Below are 22,472 nucleotides of genomic sequence, written 5' to 3' on the forward strand. Positions count from 1 at the left end.
CCTCTCGAATTTTGGACCGTCGCCCATGGAGCCATATTCTTTATTAGAGATTATGCCTCGAACAAAATAAGGATAATGTGTTGGCAAGGATGTTGGAGCATAAAGAAGAAATAATAGCTCATCGGTCAGTTTATTCATAGGGTTCCATACTTTGGCCCGGAACATTCTGAGGCAGGGTGTTACTAGGAAACGCCATTCCGAAATGCACCCTAATGATGGCATTCCAGCCCTAATGCTAGCTCAACAAGATGAGGGAGAGGCCTCTATGGCTATGCCACCTTCATACCATTAGGAGTACCTCTCTTTTTTTCTATATACCATGTACTTGACTCGGGAGTCTCGATCCTATTTCGTCTTGAGGCCTTCAGGCCCGAGGCATGGCCTCCTTTTCTTAATATTTTGCATATTATATGCTCCTGGATCTATAGTATTCTAACTTCTATGGCTTTATGCACATTGCAAACGTTTTAGTTTTGAATTTTCTAAGAGTGTCTTTTAAAGTCCAAAGCTGAAATGGAAAATTTAGAGTTGCTAAAAGTGGTTTCCTTTTCATAATTTGGTATATTTCCATATGAATTGATGAGGTGTCATATGATGTGGCATTCGGTTCCCGTTCCCCCGTTTCCCCTTTTCATAGTGTCTCGTTCTGGCACTCGAGTTTTCGGAACGTTCCCATTCCCTGGTAACTATAGCCTATTGCTCGTGACTTTCTTTCCGGTCTAAGGACAGATCTTCGTGCTCGTTTTCATGGGATTACTTTTGGCAGACAATTTTGGTTGTTTGTGGCTGTAACATTCCATATTGCGAGCATTGCTTTGTTGACATTTTCCATTTCTTTGGTTCTCCTTGCATCGGTCTCTCCAAGATGTGCATTCTCTTGAAGACCTTTCTTTGGCCCAGTTGGAAGTGTCCTATTAGTGTTTCTAGTTTATGAGCAGTAGTTCCTCTACTTTGGGACAGCTATGAATGTATATTCTTCTAACTGAAATGGTTTTTTACAAAAAAAGAGTGAGTGTGAGAGAGAGAGAGAGAGAGAGAGAGAGAGAGAGAGAGAGAGAGAGAGAGAGATTTAAAATATTTGATAACAGGTTAGAGCAAAGCAGAAGCATCTAGATTTGTCATGGGACGTGGCTCCTGATGTGCCAAATTGTCTGGTTGGGGATGCTGGACGGCTACAACAGTGTATACTCAACTTAGGTAAGAGAGCCAAAAAAAAAAAAAAGGAATACTGTAAGGATTATGACTAAGATTGTAACTCTAAAGGCAAGATTTCCCAGGTTTTCGATTGCCAGGATACGAAAATTGAATGTCTTCCTTGTGTGCAATATATTTTGCTGTATGAAGTGTCCTATCACTCTCCTTCAAAATTTTCAGCTTCATGTGAGTCAAATTGGTTTTAAAAAGGTGCATTTGTAGACAATTTTCAGTTGTGTTGACATGAATTCTGGGCCGTGGTTTAGATTTGGTAAGCAGAAAAGAAGATCAATTCCTTGTATTCAATTCTGCTTTTCAAATCTTAAAAACATTTGGTGTGTTTTGTTTGGTATTTGACGAGAAGCATGCCTGAACATTTTCCCCCCTTTTTTGCAGCTTTTCCACCATGTTTTTCCTTCTTTTAACATGTTTAGATAGTGTTGTACATGGTAGGGAGGTATAACATTGGTCTATAGTGGGAAAAATCTTTGTGGTCATGAAAGATATCTTATCTTCTCTAGACTACATTTTCTTTTTTGCAGTTGGAAATGCAATCAAATTTACACAAGAGGGTTCTGTTTCTTTATCTGCGAAACTGTATATGGAGGAGGTATCAGAAGATTCCAGTGTCAAAGGAAATAACTGTGCAATGTATTGCAGTGATAGATATGAGAAAAGACCTGGAAGAGGGCCATCGGTTTGTAGGAATGGCTCTTCAAAGTGCTTGAAGAGCCCACGGAAAAGTGAAGTCAATCGAGAAATTTCACTGGATGGAACACATCTTGTTAATATTGAGAGATTAGCTGCTGATGGAGGCAAAAGTAGCAGAGGTCCATCCTTTGAAGTTGGAAGAGAGTCCTCAGCATTCAGATTGTCAGAATCTAAAGATGCTAGAAATGTCAGACTTCTGCAGCATGTTACTAGAGAAGAAGATGAAAAACTGAGTTTATTGTTCTCTGTTAGTGACACGGGGATCGGGATAAGCAAAGAAAACCAGAAGGAAGTGTTTAAGGCCTTTTCACAAGCAGATAGCTCAACAACAAGGCTGTATGGAGGAACTGGTTTGGGACTCAGCATTGTTGACAGGTATTCTACTTAGTGTTATTTTTGTGTTTAAATGGAGGAACTGGTTTGCCACTTAGCACTGTCAAAATTTTGAAGGGTACGATACATTTCAGTAGAATTAGGTTACGACTTTGAAACACTTTTTAAGAATATTATGACGGCGGTCACAAGGTGTAGATACTATCCAACTATATGTCGACGAGGATGGCAGTAGGACAAAACTGTTGTGTGGCCCCCTCCCAGCACATCATAAGGTTGCATTGCATGAGGGCACGATGGTAGCATCTGTCTCCTGAATACTGTCCTCTGGAGAGGACTAGAGGATGGTCGAGTAGCATCTTGAGTCTCTTGGCTCATCACTGTCTCCTTGTCTACAACTAAATGGGGGATATCATCTCTATCTGGAGAAGGCATATCACCCCTTTGTTAGCTAGGCTACTATCCCACATGTAAACACTTGTCGATGTGATGCACCCTTGCAATGATCTAGAGAGGATATTGTCGTATCCTTTGTGTTGAAGAACAGCTTTATAAACAGTAGGCAGTTGTCTTCTTGTCTTCTGCCGTGCAACAATGGCAAGGTACCGTCAATCTCAGCTAATGTACAATGAGGAGGTCACCATTCGCAGCCAGCTAAATGCAGTGACTGGAGGCTGTTCCACAACTGAGACCAAAACTTGGTGAGTGCCTTATATGGCACCTAATGCTCCAACCCCTGAGGGGGTACAAAGGGGAGGCAGCTAATTACAGATGTCTACCAATGTGAATGGTGTATGAGAGGAAAGGCATCCGTATTGTCCTCATAGATGCCCTATCTAGGTAGGCTAGGACCATTGTCTTGGGTCCCACTCCTCTTTTAAGGAGCGTCCTCTTAGAGTCAAAGCCTTCTCTGCTCATACTTCTTGAACAATCAAGTTTTGATGGCCCCTTCTTCCCTAGTCCTCCCTTCACTTTGATCCTCTACAATTGCAAAGAATCTTGCACTTTGTCATTTGAAGGGTTCGTGAGAGCTGCTGGTGGCTCAAACATGAAAAGCCTTTTTGAACCTATTTTGTAAAAATTGATGAGGGCATGTCATGCACTTGCTCTATCTGTTCCCTTGTTGGATTTAGCATAAGGAGAGTCTTAGGTCTCACTCGTTTGGCTTGCTATTACCAATTTGCTCGAGCTACTCTTGCACAAAAAGGCAGCAATTGCCTTGATCCATTGAGGTGAAAAACAACCTTCTTATCGTCCCCTCCAAGAAAGTCTAGTCCACTTGTCATAAGCTTCTTGGCAACCAAGAGTAGGATTGTGAGAGGATGAGACCTCCTGGCGGGACCAATCTGTGGCCTTCCAAAAATTGAAGATATTGTGGAGGACGCGGCACTCTTAGATGGAACTTGTTTGCACATTATGATTAATGTGGGGGACTTTGGAGATAGGGCTGCTCAAGCAGGGTCAAGACCTTAGCTAAGATCTCGTGGATGGCTTCTTGAAGGGTAATTAGAGTTAAAGATCCATTTGGAGGAGTAGAAGATCTTGTGGTAGCTAGTCGAACCGGAGTGGCTACTAGATCATAGAACGGATGAAAAAATATATTGAAAGGCTATTCTCTCCTAGGCATTTGTGAACCTTCCAGGACTTGAGGGCCTCATCATAGTTGTGCGTGCCAGGATTTGTTATGTACGTACTGCTAATCTTCAGATGATTAGACTTAATCCAATAAGATTAGCCTTTAGGATTAAGACTAGCGGGATAACATGGGTCTAGTGGATTTGAGCAATAGCAAAGGGACTTTGGCTATATTTAGCAAGGGATGCTATTATAGCGGGATGAGCTTCTATAAAAGAGTGGCCAAGGCTATTGTGTGGTCATTCTGTTGAGTGTTGAGTGCTCTCTTTTGAGGGCTTGGCTTGGACCAGAGGCCGAGGGCTTCGCGTGGACGGGATTTGGTGTTATGGGACGCCAGGGTGTATGGCATAGGCTTGTGGATGCAGTTGCCTTGCCCACACTCAGGGTGGTTGAGTGGTGAGTTTGTTTGCACCTGATTGTGTACAATTGGTATTAGAGTAGCCCTATGCAGAAGCGTCGATCTCCTGCTTTGAAATATTACTGGTTTCGTGTCATGATTAGGATGTATGGGACGATGTTGTGATTGTGGAGTATGACGTCCTCTCAAAGTTACCACGCAATGGCTGGAATCACAAATCAGCATAGGTGTGGACATTTTTTGACTAGGAGGTATGGTATGATTTTGTGATCGTGGAGTAGGACGCCCTCCAAAAGTTACCGCACCCCGGCTGGAACCACAAACTAGCATAGCTGTGGGCATTTTTTGATCTGTTTGGTCTCAAAGGGAGTGCCAACAGAAACTCAGTACGAAGACTTTGTATAAATGGATGCTCAAGTATGTATGCATGTGTAGATTTGTATGTGTGAGAGCAAATGTTATACTATGGTCTACACCCACTGTTGGGCACTGATGACGTCGGTGGGGATGTCATAGTAGCCAGTCCTTGCTATGCGTGATGGAGTTTATTGTTTTCAACCTTATGAGTGACTATCATGAGATTGAAACTGCACGATGTTGTGTTTTTAGAGGATGAGTTTGGGCATGTTTCTGGATTCATCTAGATATATAATTTTTGAAATGTTTTGTTTCAAAGGGGTGTGCCCTGGATTGGGAATCTTGCGGGGGGACCCTGATGTCAGCAGTAGGAAACGCTGGGGGGGAAGTGTGAGTATTTTTGTGGGCTGATGCGCAATTGCTGTGCATGATGAAATAGTTTTTTGGTGTCCTTGATTTTGTGGAAGAATAGATTAAACTGTGGCTGGAATTGGACGATCTGCATGTGCATAGGTGGTATGCTCAGCATTTTGGTGGGCGTCCCTTGAAGCGAGCTGCTCAAGAGGTGGAGGCAATTTGGGAATTCGCCAAGTTGAGATGAAGTGGGCGACACTGCAATTACTGGATGATAGATTGTTGTGCCCTTTTTGTTTGCTGAGCGGTCATAGCAGAGCACTGGGAAGGTAGAGGTGGTGCGGTCCTAGCAGTAGGAGCCCACTTAGCATACCTTTTAGGAAGATCAGGGAAAGGTGGAATTGGAAAAGAGTTTAGACACAAGCACTTAAAGTGTGACGTTTTCTCAATCTATGCTCGGAACATGGCAAGGGAAAGAACGCTTTGGGAGCTGTGCTCTCTCGGCGGGTATTGTTCCTGTATGCAGACTGGTATTGTTGCCAATATGAGCGGCCATATTTCTTCTCCGTGGAGCTGGTCAGCTTCCCCTTGAGATGATGGGCAGGTTGGTTACTAGAAACTCCATCTAGAAGCATGCCTGGATTAGAGTTATTTTGGGACCTTGTAGTAAGCATGCTTTCCTTTGAAGACAATAGCTTTCAAAAGGTGGCCGCTAATTTTAGAAAAGTTGTCTTATTTTCCTCCCTATTTGGAGTTTCTAGAAAAGGCACCATGCTTTTTAGGGGAATTCGCTTAGATGAAGGAATTTAGCCTTTCACACAATTCAGATTTGTTTTCAGCACCTCATATCTTCCCACTGTTTTCTGCGTACTATAGGCCCATATCCTCTACCTTCTACTACTCTGCCCGCAATATTCCTATTCTCGCATTTTGGTTTTCCTTCTTTCACGTCCTCTCCACGATTTTCTCATGCCACATGGTTGAGGTTGGTTCTCATGGAGAGCGTGAGCGAGGTTGAAGTGAAGAATAATCGTATTAAACACGATTGTTACGCGAAAATTGAAAGCCAAAGAAATTTCCTCACACAAGAATCCACCAATGATGACAACCGAGTAACCAACATTCCAACCTAAATGGAAGTTTAGGTTTAGAAGGGCTTGTAAGATTCAAACTCAGAGTCAACCCTAGATTTTAGAGACCTTAGTTTCACCAAGTAGAATATCCCGTTTTCGGGTCGTTGTTGATAGGTAGCCAAGTGTTATCTATTGGAACCTGGTTTGGCTGAGGATGATGTTTGTGAGATAAGATTTCATGACAGTTTTGTTATTATCCTTTGGATCTACAAATGTTCTTACCACATACGAAGTGGTTTATTCTAAGAATATGAGCATTGTTTGTGAGGTTGAGTTGACCCAGATTTTGGGAGACCTTAATGTCACCGAGGAAGTATAATGTCCCTTTGTTGATAGGCAGCCAAGTGTTAACTATACCCCTTGCTGTAGGGCCGACCCATCACTAGGGCTAAAGGGGGGGCTCAGCCCCAACCTAGTGGGGGCTCCAACCAGCCAAGGTGGCTGACTTGCAGGTTGTCCCACCCCCTGCTCCACAACCCACATCTAGGGCCCATAAAAGGTGCCTTCACAACCAGCCACCATGGCATGAATACGAGCAAATAGGGGGCGCATGCCTACCCTAATGGGGGGCGGGGGCGGGTACACCCACAACATAGGCCCTCACTCATCTACCCTAGCCTCTCATTGGGGGGGCACACCCACAAGCAAGGCGCCCTCTCTCTAGGTGACATCAAGAGATGTTGACCTCTAACATCATCATGTCGTATTTTTAGGTGTGTCTATATTGAACAAGGTGGAAACAATAACCTAAGTGCAAGCCAAGTAAAAGGTGCAGAAGCAGGGGATATAAATGAAAATGGCCTTGAATGAAATCGGAAAGGGGTACATTAAGAGAATTCACCAGGATAAGGATTGACTATTATGTTTTCGTGAGAAAAGCCATGTATAATTACCAACTATGTGGGTTGGTTTTGTTGTAGATCCAAGGAGGGAGTTGTTTTTTGGCAGCATTTCATAGTAATATGGCTGAGAGAATATGGTTGAGAGAATTTACCGATAATCTTCAAGTGTGGTGGGAAAAGGAAAGGGCTTGGTGGAAAATGCTTACCTAAGGGACTATACGAACGGTCATCACTTTGCCTATGAAATACTAGGTGTGGTAGTAAGTTACATTTGTATGATTCTTCCTTGGCTATCAAAAATTTGAAGATACGGCAGTTCATGTTGGATGTTCTATCATGGTGTTTCGAGTTGGAATGTTGACATCTTGTAGATTGAGTATTCTTAGGGGCTTTGTCTTTGGATTAGGATACTTGGGTGTTTTGATTCTTGATAGTTTTTGAGAAGTATTTTACGGTATATGTTATGATGTCCCCTAGGTACAAAGATTTTTTAAGAATGATAATCTTCTTTAGATTGAGTGACTTGTTTATTGTCTTTTAGGAGTAGGATTTCAACGACAGAGAGCTTGGTAAGAGCTTGTCTTTGATTGAGGAGTCATGGAAGGATTGGATAGCTCAATCTATCGGCCAAAGTTTAGTTAGACTTTTCCAATTCCATTTAAGCATGAGTAAATGCATGAAGAGGGGAAGTATGTTATGTACTTGGATTGCTAATCTTTAGATTACAAGACTAAATTCAGCAGGGGTTGGGGGCTTGAGATTAAGACTGGTAGGCGAACGTCGGTCTAGAGGATTTGAATAGTAGCAAATGGCAATTGGCTTTATTCAGCCAGGGATGTTATTTATAATGGGATGAGCTTCTAAAAAAGATTGGCGAAGGCTATTGTGTGGTATTTCAGCTCAATCTAAGGGTTTGGCTTGGACCAGAGGTTGAGGCTTTGGCCATCTACATGGTGCTTGCAGGGTGCTATGTAGAGGGTTCCTTGTGGATGGGCTCTGGTGGTATTGGACGCTAGGGTTTATGACATAGTTTTGTGGATATAGTCGAGATCTCTAGCCCACGATTTCACAAGAATCTTGTGATAGCATGCCTTGGCATATCCTAGTCTCGGATATATGAACAATAAAATCTCTCCAAAGGGCTTTAGTGCCTTTGTTGCTTAAAAAGAATTGAACCAATGATTCGAGAACTCTAGTTCTCAACGTGGCTTTCTACCTTGAAGAGAGAAAATGAGATGCTCCCACAAACCCCTCCATTGCTAGATCTCTAAAAGGATGCGCCCCCACCAAGCTTGTCTTTTGCAAACTCTAGGTTGCTAAAGTCCGCACTGAGTACTTTGAAAGCTAATGCCAAATGGGTAGCCTCTACTCTATATAGGTGGGAGCATACACATTCAAGATCTCAATTCAAAGGTGACTAAAATGCAGATCACACACCTACGGAACTACGGAGGATGTCGAAGTGGAAGAAAGCTTGAGATACTCTACACTAATTTTTGTATATCACGAGAGTTCAAGTTTTGGACATCCAATAATTGAAAAGACTTTTGCTCTTTTGAAGAGACAATTCCTCTAGATTGGTATGAATAAGTACGCCCATGATTATGTTGTTGAAGTGCTATAAGTGCTAAGTAAACAAATCAGAGGGTCTTAACTTAGGCGGTTTGCTCCACCCACTAGAAATTCCATCTAGCAAGTGGAAAAGCATCTCTATGGATTTAAATGTTGATTTACCTAGAACACATAGAAGTCACGACTTTGTGTGGGTAATACTTGATAGATTGATGACGATTTGTATCACAATATACGTTTCTAGATTTTGCCAAATGTTTCGCCTAGAAACCGGTAAAAATTGTATTTTATATAAATTATATATAAAATATAAATAATTATCTCCAGATTCCCCCCTCCCCCCTTTTCTCTCTCTCTCTCTCTCTCTCTCTCTTTGAAAAGAGCTCTCAGATACATACATGTACATTGAGCACTCTCAAAAGAGTCAAGACACGTGTGACAACCTACAGGCAAAGAGTCCTTAGTCGACATAAAATTTACAAAGAAAAAATCTACTTAGTAATTAGCGGCTAGCCACAGAGTCTAGACTACAGTTGCAAGTGCATTATGCATAGGCCATAGTTTAACCAATAAACTTTATAATTTAAAATCAAGATTTATCATTCAACTTTCAAAGTTCAAGTTTAAATTTGAATGCCCATTTGAAGATACACATTGCGAAAGATGTGCATGGACGAGATTTCATTGCTCAAGACTCAAGAGTCAATCATCGATTCAAAAGATAACAAAATGTAATACATGTCATGATGATATAGTGTAGTATGTATACATAGTCCATGAAACCAAGCCTCAAAGGCCTACAAGCTAGCTGCTACACTCTACTATCTAGTCTTTAGAGTTAGAGCCTTGGCTCCTCTCCAATATCTGCTGCCTCATCATTGTGATGAGCAGACGAATGTGTAGCCTCTGAAAAGGAAGAGGAAGTACCACTCTTGCACTTGATCTGAGTCCTTCAAGTTTGTAGTGTTTGCCAATGCCTCCTCCTCCTATTGCTCTGGCTCATCTCTACCTCGACGTCCTCGGGATGACGATGCAAGAACATATACATGCGAGCTCCCTCGTGAGGCTGGTAACCACGAATTTGAGGAGAAGACTGTGACGATCTCAAGGCCGTGGTGGTAGGTGTCCTCGTATCTTCTGCACCAGCAGCAACTACTCGTGGTGCAATGTTTGAGTTGAACTATGGTTATAGACGAGAAAATCCAAGGGTTGGAATACCTTAGAAAGTGCCTTATAGTGTGACTATATTATTCAGATGTGGGAGATGCTAGCAGGTGCAAGAGCTAACATCCGCCAAGCTATGGATAGAGCTAAGACGTATGCGGATGAAAATAGATCTTTCAGCGAGTTTAAGGAAGGAGAAAAAGTTTTTCTTAGAGTTCCTTCACCTTGAAGTGTTTGACTGCAAGAGAGTATGCTAAGTTGTGACCTTGATATTATGGGCCGTGGTTAATTATTAAAAGAATAGGCAAGTTGGCCTATGGATTTAGAATTACCACAAGGTTTGTAAGGTGCACCCAATGTTTCACGTTTCTAGATTAAAATGGGTTTTGTATCCAAGTGACTCACTAATCAAGGGTGTTGGTTTCTTTCAAGAGATAGAGGATAATGCAAGGCGCAAACCAACAAGAATCTTGGACCGAGGAACAATGCAAGTACTCAATCAGAAGATACCCACGGTGTTGGTTGCATGGCATGGTTTACCTCTATCTGAGGCGACCTTAAAGTCCATGTACCAGATGCGGAGAGCATTCCCAGATTTCATCATTGAGGATGTTGATGCCCAAAGAAAGAAGTAAAATTATGCTCTAGTTGAGGTAACATGACCTTGGAAGGGTTAGTCGGCATTTTCCGTTTAGAGGATTGCCAATCATAAATAATCTGAATTGTGCTTTATATAAATGGTCAAAGGAATAAATGCCAAGGTTGCTCGGTGAGGTGAATGGCATGGACTAAATGAGTCTAAGGCCAAGGGTCTTAAAAGCATCAAATTGTGAAGTGTTCGAAGGGACAAGTGGAATTAATTGTATCCCAAGAGGGGTAGAATGATGCATTTAAGATAGAACCTAGATTGATGACACGTGGCATCTAGGCTCATGTATGGAGATGTGGGATTTGTGTCTAGCATGCATGAACAAAAACGTACGCATTGTGTGTGGAATGCTACACTGAGGTTTACAGGGAGGTTATGACGTGCCTGAGCCTGTGATTCTCATGTTTTCATAGTATTCAGTTTTCAAGATTTGATTGGCTGTAACATCCACTCTCCTCACTGAATGTCTGCATTGGCAGGAGCCTAGGGACTGCCACAAAAACTGGATCTTAAAGATTGTCCATACTAGTGATGGGGGTCCAAGGCACTGGACAATCCCTTCCACCATGCCTCCCCAAAGAGAGTGCGGGATCATCTCCAAAATTCTGTTTGCACAACAGTGGCAACTACCATCTACCTACATTTGCTCCAACCAGGGAGGGGATCTTTCGAGGCTTATGGCTGGTCCAAAGACGTGACCAAAAGCTGAAAAAGTCATCAGGGGAATCTGTTGCTCCACCCAATGACGCTCTCTTGAGGGGATTGAGGGTGTTTTCTCCACCTGAAGACGGGCCTTGTCACCACAATGTAAATATCCTAAGTCAAAGTACAGTTGACCATTTATTTGATCATAATTAAAGAGTTTTATATGTGTTAATTATGGTCAAAGAGTTATTTTAATGGTCAAAGGATTGACTACGGTCAAAGATACTTGACTTTAGTCAAGTAAACCTGACTTCGGTCAAGGAGACTTGGTTTATTACCAAGAGGGTTAACTGCGGTTAACCAGATTACTACAGAGTTTACTACGGTCAGAGAGTGTTGACTTTGGTCAACAAGACTTGGCATGCGCCAAGAGGGTTAACCCCGGTTAACCAAGATGTGCCAACTTCGGTTGGAGAGACTTAGCTATAATTAAGGCGCCTCGACCCTTGGTCACAGCTCCTTAATTATAATCAAGAGTGTTGACTCCGGTCAACCAGAGAATAAATACATATATATTTTTTATATATTTGTTAGGTGTGCACATGTGTTCAGTGGGGACGCCCACCGTGACTAGAATTAGTCCACAGTGTGTTATTTGCATGCAAAGCGCTAACAATTAATGGGTGCCATGGTGGTGCGCTTTAATTAATTGTTGCAGGTACTAGGAAGAGTTATTTTTCCTAAGCGCTACGGGAGCCTGACAAGCATCTAGGAGGCGGTTCGTGTGACCAAGTGCTTTGAAGACTCCAGAATGGCCCTTAGTGGCATGTAATAGGACTTAGTCTAGATTTTAGACAAGTGGCATGTTGCCAATTTGAAATGAGCTTGAAGCTCTTGTAATAAAGGGGATTTTTCACGTTTTGAAAAAAGAGAGGTTACCAGACAGCTCTACGCTGAACTTTTGTAACAGATTCTCTTCAAGTAATAAAATACCTTGGGGGGGGGTCCAGCCCGACGTTTTGTCCTGGTGCATCTACAGAGAGAGGGAGTGAGGGAGAGCTTATGAAAGTGTAATTGCTGTCTTTTATGAGCGAGTCGGTTTTATTGGTATCAGAGCATAAGGCTCATAGTTTTCCCAAACTATGACGATCTAGCAAAAGAGAACCTTAGAGATTGGCGTAGGTGTAGGAGAAGCGAAGCCAGCTGCTATCTATTGCCTCGGGAAAGGATTCTAGATGTAATTGCAAACGAAGAAGATGCATCAACGTTTATCTGTTCGGTTGCATAAGGATTATCCTGTAGAAAGTGCTGTGCCAGGAATCGTTTTGCACAAGGATGCGTAAGCTGCGCTCATATTAGGCCAGCCAGGTTCTCGGGAGACAACGAAGGACCGGTGACTTTGACGCTCAAAGTTATGCTTGAGAGGCGCCTGCACTGAACGGGTGCTTTCATCGTTCGTTGCTTAAAGAAATCGAAGGTGGAGGCCTGACGGTTAGGCGCACGTAGAAGGTCTTGCGACGGATTCTTTAGAAGGTCCCGCGACAGATTCTCCAGAAGGCGCGACGCGCGACGTCAGTGATCCAACCTAGGTTCATCCTTAGGCTTACGTGGCAGCCAGCGTGGCACCAGAGCTGACGTGGCGCACACGTGGCAAAGGTCTTGACAGGTCAACAGACACGTGGCACATAAGTGACGTGGTGCTGACACGTGTGAGATGACCTGGCATTCTAACAGGTGACTTGGATGCTGACATGGCTGACCAGGGGTTAATCTAACTCAACCTTGGTACTGGACTGGTTAGAGGTCCAGTTAGTTGACCCAACCAGTCTAGTCTGGTCACTGTAACCAGACTGTGACCAGTCTAGTTAGTCCAGTTGCAGACTAACCAGACCAGAACCAGTCAGTCTGGTTAGAGTAACTAGCCAGTTACTCTATCTGGTTACTGTTCTTAAAAAAAACAAAAAAAAAGAACAGTTGCAGAGACTGTTTCTGCTAGCAATTTTCACTTATCTGTCAGACGTTTACTGTCAGAAAAGCAGCAGAAAAGCAGAGAAAACAGAGAAAACAGAGAAAGCAGATTTCTACTGTCAGAAAAGCAGCAGAAAAGCAGAGAAAAGCAGAGAAATCAGAGATTTGCAGAAAAAGAGTATGCATGTCTTTGAGCAGTGAAAAGAGGGAAAAACAGATGCCTTTTGAAGCCATCTGCAGCAGCCAGAAAAGGGGAATGTAGTTGTTGATGCTTTGGCAACTGTGTGGCTTTATGCTTTGAATTGATAGCCCAGTTACTGGCACAAGTTGTGAATGTAAAACACCTCTTGTTGAGGTATTTTTCTGTTGGAAAAGCAAAGGTAGTTGTGCATTAGTACCTACACGGTGTGTGAAATTTGCAGATCTCAGAATATGGATCAATCACCTATCCAGTGGGATTCACAAGATAGGGATGTACATCTGAGACAGAGAAGTGTGCCGCAAACTCAACAAGAATTTGAACATATGGTACGCACTCGTATACAAGAGATGGAAAATCTCAAAAGGGATCCAAGGGCTCAGCATTTGTTTCAAGCAGAAGCTATGCCTAATCCAGTATATGATGTGCCAATGCCAGAGGCACACTCTCGTGTACAGCCTGAGAAAGAGAGATCTCATAGGGGACGGTCCCATAGCAGAAAGAGATCGAAGCATCATCACCGATCTCCTAGTCCATCACCGTCTACCTCGAGTTCGACTTCTGTGTCTTCTTCTTCCTTATTAGATAAACCATCCAGGAAAAGAAGGAAACACAAGAAGTCTAGGAAGAGAAAGTCTTCCAAAGAGACCAAGGAATTTAAAGAGGGAGGAAAATCTGTCAAGTTTATGACCTACAATGGACAGTATGGTCATACAGACAAAGCATTGCAGTTCATCAGGCAGTTTGATGTTGCATTCGGTACAGAAAAGTTTTCAGAATCCTCCAAGTTAAGAATGGTCAGTTTGCACTTGACAGCAACAGCTAGTGCATGGTGGAGTGCACAGACCACAGATGGGTCAGCCCCAAGGAAGTGGAAGGACTTCAAGAAAGCCTTCTACTAGCAGTTTATGCCTAAACAGTTCAGGGACCATGTTCTTCAAGATTGGGACAGCTTGCATATGGATGCAGGAGATACAGTGGATGTGTACAACCAAAAGTTTTGGGATGCTTATTTACAGGTTGCACCTTTCAAAAAGATCTCCAAAGGCACCCAAATGAGAAAGTACAGAGCAGGTCTCACTCCAAGAATTCAGGCAGTAGTGAATGCTTTGGGGGCAAAGAACATTCAAGACCTTATGCATTCAGCTTCAGTAGCTAGCCTTGTGCCGTTACAAGATCCATCTACAGTGCTGTCTTTGCATGCAGGACGTGCTGATAAAAAAGAAAACTGATTTTTCAAAATCAGAAAAGAAAGAGTACTCCAAGGCTGAAAAGAAAGGGTTTCAGCCTCAAAAGCCGAGGGGTACTCAGTTTTCAAAGACTTATAAAGGCAAATCTCTATTCACCCCTGAACAAATAGCGGAATTCCGTAGAGATGGGAAATGCTTTAGGTGCGGCAAAGAGGGGCATGTGGCTGCCCAGTGCCCAGAAAAGCCTTCAACTTCGAAGGGAAAAGAGACAGAGAAGCCACGAGGACCGCAAAAGCCAATGGTGGGGGGAATTCCTGACATACTGAGTCATGCTTTGAACCTAGAAGAACGAGAATTGCTGCTATCATGGGGCAAAGTTAGAGACCAGCAAGCGCTAATTTTATTTGATCCAGGGGCTACTGATAATTTCATATCAGAGGATCTAGCCCTGAGGTTGGGAATAAAGACGGAGGAGTTGGGCAGGGCTTTGGATGCCGATCAGATGTTCTGTGGGAATCTTGTGCCAGTTACTCCCTTGATAGGGAAGCTCCGTCTTCATGTTCAGAGTTATGTGGATCAGGAAGACTTCTTCATTTCTCCACTGAAACATCATGATGTAGTCTTGGGAATGCCTTGGTTTCATCGCAAGGCAGTTTGTGCATAGGGGGAAAAATCAGGGTTTTTGTAAAAGAAAAAGAGAATGATATGCATGCTGAAATAAATGATGCAGACAAAGATAAGTTTCAGTTTCTTATAAACTTTAAAGATTGCTTTTCTGATACTTTGCCAGGGGAGTTACCCCCAGAGAGACCAGAAGATCATCAGATAGAGTTAATGCTTGGTAGTGAGCCACCAAACAGATCACCTTATAGAGTCAGTGCGACTCAGAGAGAGGAGATTATGGCTCAGGTACAGGATTTGGTGTCCAAAGGGTTGATTCAGCCCAGCTCGTCTCCTTTTTGTTCCCCTGTACTGCTAGTACAGAAGAAAGATGGTTCATTCCGTATGTCGTCGATTATCGCGCACTGAACAAAATGACCATCAAGAATAGATTCCCTATTCCGCGCATTGATGATGTGGTGGATCAGTTAAATGAAGCTTCAGTTTTCAGCAGGATAGACTTAAAGAGTGGCTATCACCAAGTGAGGATACAGCCTCAGGATGTGCACAAGACAACATTCCGCACTACATTCGGGTTGTATGAATACTTAGTAATGCCTTTTGGGTTGACAAATGCTCCAGCCACATTCAATAGAATGATGGATCGCATCTTCCGAAAGTACAGGCATTTTACGGGTACTTTCTTTGATGACATCTTAGTCTTTTCTAAGACAGAAGAAGAGCACAGAGAACATCTTGCTATAGTGTTTCAAGAGCTGAGAAATCATCATCTCTACGCAAACAGCAAGAAAAGTGAATTCTTCTTGGAAGAAATCCACTATCTGGGGCATATAATATCCAAGAATGGGATACAAATGGCGAAGATCCGTGCCATTCAGGAATGGCCAGAGCTGAAAACTGTGCATGAAGTTCGAAGTTTCCTAGGCCTGTGTTCTTACTACAGAAGGTTTATCAGACATTTTACTGATATCGCAGTTCCATTACATGACCTTACTAAGAAAAATGCAGCCTTCACATGGGGAATATCACAGACGAAAGCATTCAATACACTCAAGGAGAAGTTGACTACAGAGCCTATTCTTGTAGTCCCGGATCTTTATCAATCTTTCGATGTTGATTGCGACGCTTGTGGAGAATGTGTTGGGGCTGCATTGCATCAGAATGGCCATGTAGTAGCCTATGAAAGCAGGAGACTTCGGGATGCAGAAAGATATCTAGGAATCTATGAGAAAGAGTTATTGGCTATAATTCATGCCATCCATACATGGAAGCACTATCTTTTGAGTGCAGATTTTACTGTTAAGACAGATCACCAAAGTCTGAGATACTTTTTGACTCAGACCAAGCTTTCCGAGAAGCATATGAAATGGGCAAACATGCTGTCAATGTATCATTTTCAGATTGTCCATACCCCAAGAATTCAGAACAGAGTGGCAGATGCCTTATCCCGGAGACCCCAGGTCAATAATGTGACTATTGCTTATCACCAGGACCTGGAAGGCATGAGGGAGCAATATGCTCGTGATTCAGATTTTGGTGAAATTTTACAGCAAATGCAAGAGGGGCAATCCACCAGTCACTATTCCTTGAAAGATGGGTATTTAATGAAAGATGATTGCCTATGCATCACCCAGGAGATGAGGAAAAAGATTTTGGAGGAATGCCATGCACCTCCCTATGCTGGACATAGAGGAATTACAGCAACAACTCTAGCACTAGAGAGGTATTTCTTTTGGCCAGGGATACGGAAAGATATACATCAGTTTGTTACTGAATGCCTTACGTGTCAGAAAGTGAAGTATGATAGACGGAAGGCACCTGGCCTACTTATGCCTCTTCCCGTGCCTCACTATCATTGATAGATTCAGCAAGCAAGCTCATTTCATTCCGGTTCGCAAAACCATAAAGGCAGATGATATGGCTAAGCTTTTCATGGTACAGATTTTTAAACATCATGGTATGCCTAAGTCCATTGTTAGTGATCGAGATCCCAGAATGACCAGTCTATTCTGGAGAGCTTTATTTGATAACATGGGGACAAATCTGAATTTTTCTTCTTCTTTCCATCCTCAGACAGATGGTCAAAGTGAAGTAGCAAATTCTACAGTTTTGGATATGCTGAAATGCTATGTGGGTGACCAAAGTTCAGACTAGGAAAAGTACCTACCGTTAGTAGAGTTTGCTTACAATAATATAGTACATAGCTCTACAGGGAAAGCCCCTTTTGAGGTCATATATGGGAAGGTGATTTTGCCACCTATATTGAGGACCAAAGATGAAATATTTGCAGCTGATCAGTTTGTGAGAGACCTCCAGACAGCTTACAGCCAAGTCCGGACAGCAATTGAAAGGTCTCAAGAGAAACATAAAAGAGCTGCAGATAAGCATAGGAGACAGTTAGATCTCAAGGAAGGGGATTGGGTACTTTTGAAGTTTGAAAAAGCTAGGCTCCGCAAGTTTAAAGGCAAACAGAAAGTGTATGCAAAGTTATCTCCCAGATACTATGGCCCTTTCAGGGTTACAGAAAGAATAAATGAGGTTGCATACAGATTAGCTCTATTGCAGGAACAATGTACATTGCCCTATTAAAGTGTGGTTGTGAGATAGAATACTGCAGTAAAACCAGAGCAACATCAAGAAGGAAGGATTAAATCTATTTCAATTTAGCTTAGACCAAGCAGGTGAATATATGAAGCAGTTAGACACTTGATCCAAGTTTACAACATACTGTAAGCCCCTAGCTAGTAATCCTTTTGCAGGGTTCATTTATCTTCAAAATGTCTTATGCCATAAACTATGCCTAATAACATCAACAAAAATAAACAGCAAATTCTGGATTTGTGAGCATCCTTCTGCACAACACAATACAAGGCAGCAGTACAACAGGAACAGAAAGAATAGAAGAAAATGTCACTAAACAGAAGATAAGGGTAGAGAATAGAAACAGTCCTAAGCACGAGCAAAACTGGTCGGCACACGACTAAATAGCACTTACACCACCTCTTCAAAGAATGGGTTCACCACACTGCCTCTCTCCTCTCAGATATAGTGACATTGAAGGTGACCCACCAATGTTGTTGGGATTGTGATTGCCAACTATTGCTATAAATACTGATCTTCTCTCAAAACAGCATATGAAGCTTAAAGGACGTGTCTTTACAAATGTTGATTATGCTGTTGACTTTGTATTTGCACATTGTTTATCTTGCATGCAATGAAGTTATAGTCTGAATTAGTGATGTGTTCTCTGCACCAGGTTAGTTGACTTTGTATTTGCACATCTTTTATCGTGCATGCAACTGAATATGTAGTCTGAATTAGTCATGTGTTCTCTGCACCAGGCTAGTAGGTATGATGGGTGGTCGCATCTGGCTGGAAAGCGAGTTAGGAAAGGGGAGCACTTTCTACTTTGTTGCTTGCTTTGATAAAGGAGACCCATCCACCTGTAACAAGGAGGTGTCTGCAAATTTATCACAAGCAGATCACAGTTTTGGGGAAGTCTATCTTAATCACTCTATTGTATCTCGGTCTATGCCCAACATCAGAAAGGTTGAAGGAGAGAAAATGGCTACCTCCAACCCAAAACCAAAAGGGAATTCTTATGTACTCGGTGATGACCCGTTGAATGAGGAAGAGAGGCTGATCGACAAGAAAGACGTATCCACTGGTTGCAACATAGACAGTGATGCCTTGAGTTTGAAGGTTCATTCCTCTTCCATACATATGGAGAATGGGGAAGATTCAAGTGGAACAGGATTATCGTTGAAAAGAATTGCTATACCAGTATCATATGAGCTTGGGGAACATGATTCTCATGGTTTTCCCTTAAAAGGCATGAAAGTTCTGCTTGCAGAAGATAATCTGGTAAATCAGAAGGTGGCATGTCAGCAGTTGAAGAAATTTGGAACTGAAGTGGATGTTGTCAGCGATGGGCAACAGTGTTTAAATGCCCTTCAAATGGGGCGGGACAATTATGACCTCATCCTTATGGACGTGCAGGTATAATATCTCTATTTTTTATGTTGTCTTTGAAACTTTTGGATTGCACTTTCATTAACTCTCTGGGCGCTCTCCTGTTAGATTATTCTCTAACGAATAAGACAAATAGGACAAAGGAAAGAAAAAGGAGACAACCATTCAAAATGGTTGCAAACACATGCACCTGCGGAACAATTTTTTAGAAACAAAATCTGCATATGTATAAAATTGGAGGCTTTTCGTATGTAAGTGCTTTTGATTGGTGTTAAAGCATCCAGGAATTATCTTTGAGCATGAATGCCAATTATAACTTGGGTGGCTATGTAGCTTGAGTTAGGTCTGTTTCAGATTGTTCTCTACACTTCCTATCCATGTGAAGTAATCATAACACTGTATATAAGATTCGTTTCCTAGGTAATCCAATCATTCATTGAAGGTAAAGGCGCAGCTGATCATGGAATGATCTTTTTTGTTGAGGACTGACATGCCACATCAGCATTTTGAAAGTGCAGTATCTCCTTTGCCTGGATATGTATTGGCTTGCTAAGACTATGAAGTTTAAGGAAAGGAAAGACTTCTGTAATGCTGAAAACAGCACGAGTAAAAGCCTTGCTTTCTTAAAACCTTTTTTGGAGACTCTTTAAACATTGAACATTAGTCTCATTAAACAGCCTTAAAGAGGTACAAGAAGACGTAAGCCCCCATTATCGTTGACTATACCTCAGACTTAATACTGCTTTAAAAAATGGGGAATGTTTCCCCATACTTAGATGAGTAACTACATGGGTTCCTGAAGGGTCAGATTAATGATAGCAGTGCATCTTTGCCTGTTTTGTCAGTGAGAAACTCATTACAACATGCACCAGGCTTATGCACTGCATCACTGTGAGGAGTAGGCAGGGAGAACTGATCTCTTGAATGACATAAAATTTTGGAAGACGGAAATGTTTGGCCTCACTTGAACTTTGGATATTACTTTTGCTTCTCTTAGAGAACTCGAAACTACCATCTGAGACTTCATTAAAGCATGTGACAAGTAGATTATTGCGTTCTCTTGTACTTGCTCTTGGTATTCTCCAACGACTGCATTGTTTCATTTAAAGAACATCAAAGTTTAAGTTTGCTATGGTTCGACTCTCTTTCTGGATGCATGGAATGAAGTTATGTCCACACGCATGGGAGATAGGTACACTAAATTTTTTAAAGAGCATCTGGTCACCCTTGTACAGCCACTTCAGCAATTTCATCGTCCCTATGCACAACTGCATATTTTGTTTCGGATACGGTTAAGACTGTCAGAGGAACAGTTAATTGCTTCAGATAAAAAAAGTCTCCAACACTACCAGCCAGCTAAGCAATAAACAGGAGGCTTTTCTCAGTAATGTATGAGCAGCTGAAGCTGCTTTAGAGGTATTTTTGAAGACAAGAGTCATATAGTTTCAGTGAGATATCTTGGGGCAGATTCACAATGCCTCTCTTTATTCACCCCAAACCAGCCTCATCCAACAATTGATACTCAGTTTCAGTTGTCACATTTGTGACTTTGCTCTTCATCATGCATGGCTTTCTATTCAAAATTGCTGCAGATTGTCTTCCATTATTTGCTACACTACTTGATTTGACTGCAACTACACGTTATAGGTTGAGCGTGTAGTTAATGCTTCCCATACAGGAAACTCGCTGCTGTGGCAGGAAAAGAATGCTGCAAGACGAATGCATGCTATTCAGATGCTATGGTATCCACGTCAAGCGCCTATGATTTGAGCTTTACACTTAATCGGACCTAAATATTTTCCATATGGAGTGATGATTGAGAATCACCACAGACCATGTCATAAAAGAAAACTGTTCATAGCACTTGCTATAACCGCTCTTAACCAACATTGATGGTGCCTCCTCAACACTCATTTGGGTCCTCTCTGCTGCTAGCAATTTCTTTGTCATCAACCTCCAACAAGTCACACATATAAATGTGACCTTCATTTTTGTATCATTATAATCCAAGAGGAAGGCTAACATTAAAGAGCGAAAAACAAAAAGAAACTTCTGCTCCAGAACGAGAGTCCTAAGGTTTCAAGAAACACTCTGCCTGAAGTCAATATGTTCTCCTCACGCTAGGATTTAACAGGAAGGGCTTCTGTGTGTGCGCACATGCGTGTGGGTGAGGGGGTGAAGGGGGGGAGGGCAATCAAAGGCTGCATAGGGTGGCTTAAAGTTAGTTGTATGTAAGTATCATGGAAACAAATCTAGGAGCTCTAGCAGCCACAATAGCTCTAGAGTTGTATTACTGTTCGTGTGTGTGATGTTTGTTTGCATGGCATGTTTAGGGTTTGACATTCTTTGAGTGTTTTCCTTTTCGGCTGTATGTGTGTGCACGTGTATCCTGTTTTGGCATGCCCTTGCAATTTGATATTGGAAACAAGAAAGATTAAAATTGAGAAATGAAAAATTTACATTTACTTAGTCATTTGTTGGTTTGAACTTGAGCAGATGCCAGTCCTGGATGGTTTACAAGCAACAAAGATTATCAGAGCAAATGAGGAGAAATTTGGTTTTCCAAGAAAGCCAATTATTGGCCTCACTGCACATGCGATACAGGGTTACAAAGATAAGTGCTTGGAGGCAGGAATGGATGCATATGCCTGCAAGCCTTTCCAAGCGAAGCAGCTCATTGAGGTCATTCAGACTGTAATGGAGCAATGACAGGGCAGATCCTGAGAACAGGACATATAAAACGTGACATGGAAGATTTTCTATGGCCACTAAGAGCGTTCTAATGTATACAAGTTTCCCTTCCACAGTGTTAAGTGTTTCTAGTTCAGTTGAAACACTCAACCTCTTCTTTTCGGCTTGCTGCTTGGCAGGTTTTAGACACCATTCTTCATTTGTAGAACAATGCCTGAATATTTGAAAGTAAATGTTCTGGCAGCTGTATTTAGACCACTGGAGTGTGGTCCACGCTATTGCTATGAATGTCACTGAAATTCGAAGAGAATTCTCTTCTTCCTGTATTTAATGGAACTAGTGGCGATTGTATTATATAGTGAAGTCTCTTTGTAGCATGCGTTCCTAAGTGAGACTTCAAAGGCGGAGTAGTCGTTCAAGAGCTCAAAAGTATACATTAAGCGTAGTGTTTCTGTAGACAGACTAAACAGGAATTGTGATCACAACTGTCCAAAGAGTCTTTGCTACCATTTTAGAAACCTATCAAATGCACAGATCTGCACTAAATTTTCCTGGTAGTTTGTTGGACAGAAACTGTCGTTTCTTTTTATGGTTTTCAAGTAATGGTCAAGATTGGCAATCAGGTCATGTTTGTTCAACTGATTTGACTGTTTGTGGATGCCCAAATATGTGTGTCATCAAATTAGTATGGCATTTGAAGACTTTGTCCAGGTGATTTTAATCCTAGAAGTGGCGATCTTTAGTGTTGTAGGGCAAGCTGTTATTTTTGAAAAGCATAGTGGATCGGTGGTTAAGCTTCTGGATAAATCATCTATGCGACCTTTTCTTAACTTCACACAAGTATCATGAGGGTAAAAGTGACTATTAAAATAATGTAGAAAGAA

The 22,472-nt window shown here is 42.0% G+C and overlaps 1 protein-coding gene across 2 annotated transcripts in view; it reads left to right on the forward strand.

Annotated features, from left to right (window-relative positions):
* The window catches only part of LOC147883801 (osmosensing histidine protein kinase SLN1-like), a 42,780-nt gene extending 20,637 nt beyond the window's left edge, over window positions 1–22,143 (forward strand). For both annotated transcript variants that reach the window (XM_087398250.1, XM_087398251.1), the window contains exons 7-10: window positions 1,089–1,197; window positions 1,737–2,280; window positions 18,267–18,924; window positions 21,394–22,143. In XM_087398250.1, the coding sequence (XP_087254376.1) occupies window positions 1,089–1,197; window positions 1,737–2,280; window positions 18,267–18,924; window positions 21,394–21,606 (1,524 nt within the window). In that variant the 3' untranslated portion in view covers window positions 21,607–22,143. The remainder of the gene's footprint in view (window positions 1–1,088; window positions 1,198–1,736; window positions 2,281–18,266; window positions 18,925–21,393) is intronic.
* The last annotated feature ends 329 nt before the right edge of the window (window positions 22,144–22,472 follow it).

This window comes from Dipteris shenzhenensis, chromosome 27 (genome assembly GCF_047967505.1).
Source record: "Dipteris shenzhenensis isolate YYH24624 ecotype China chromosome 27, Dip_SZ_1.0, whole genome shotgun sequence".
Taxonomy (NCBI): domain Eukaryota; kingdom Viridiplantae; phylum Streptophyta; class Polypodiopsida; order Gleicheniales; family Dipteridaceae; genus Dipteris; species Dipteris shenzhenensis.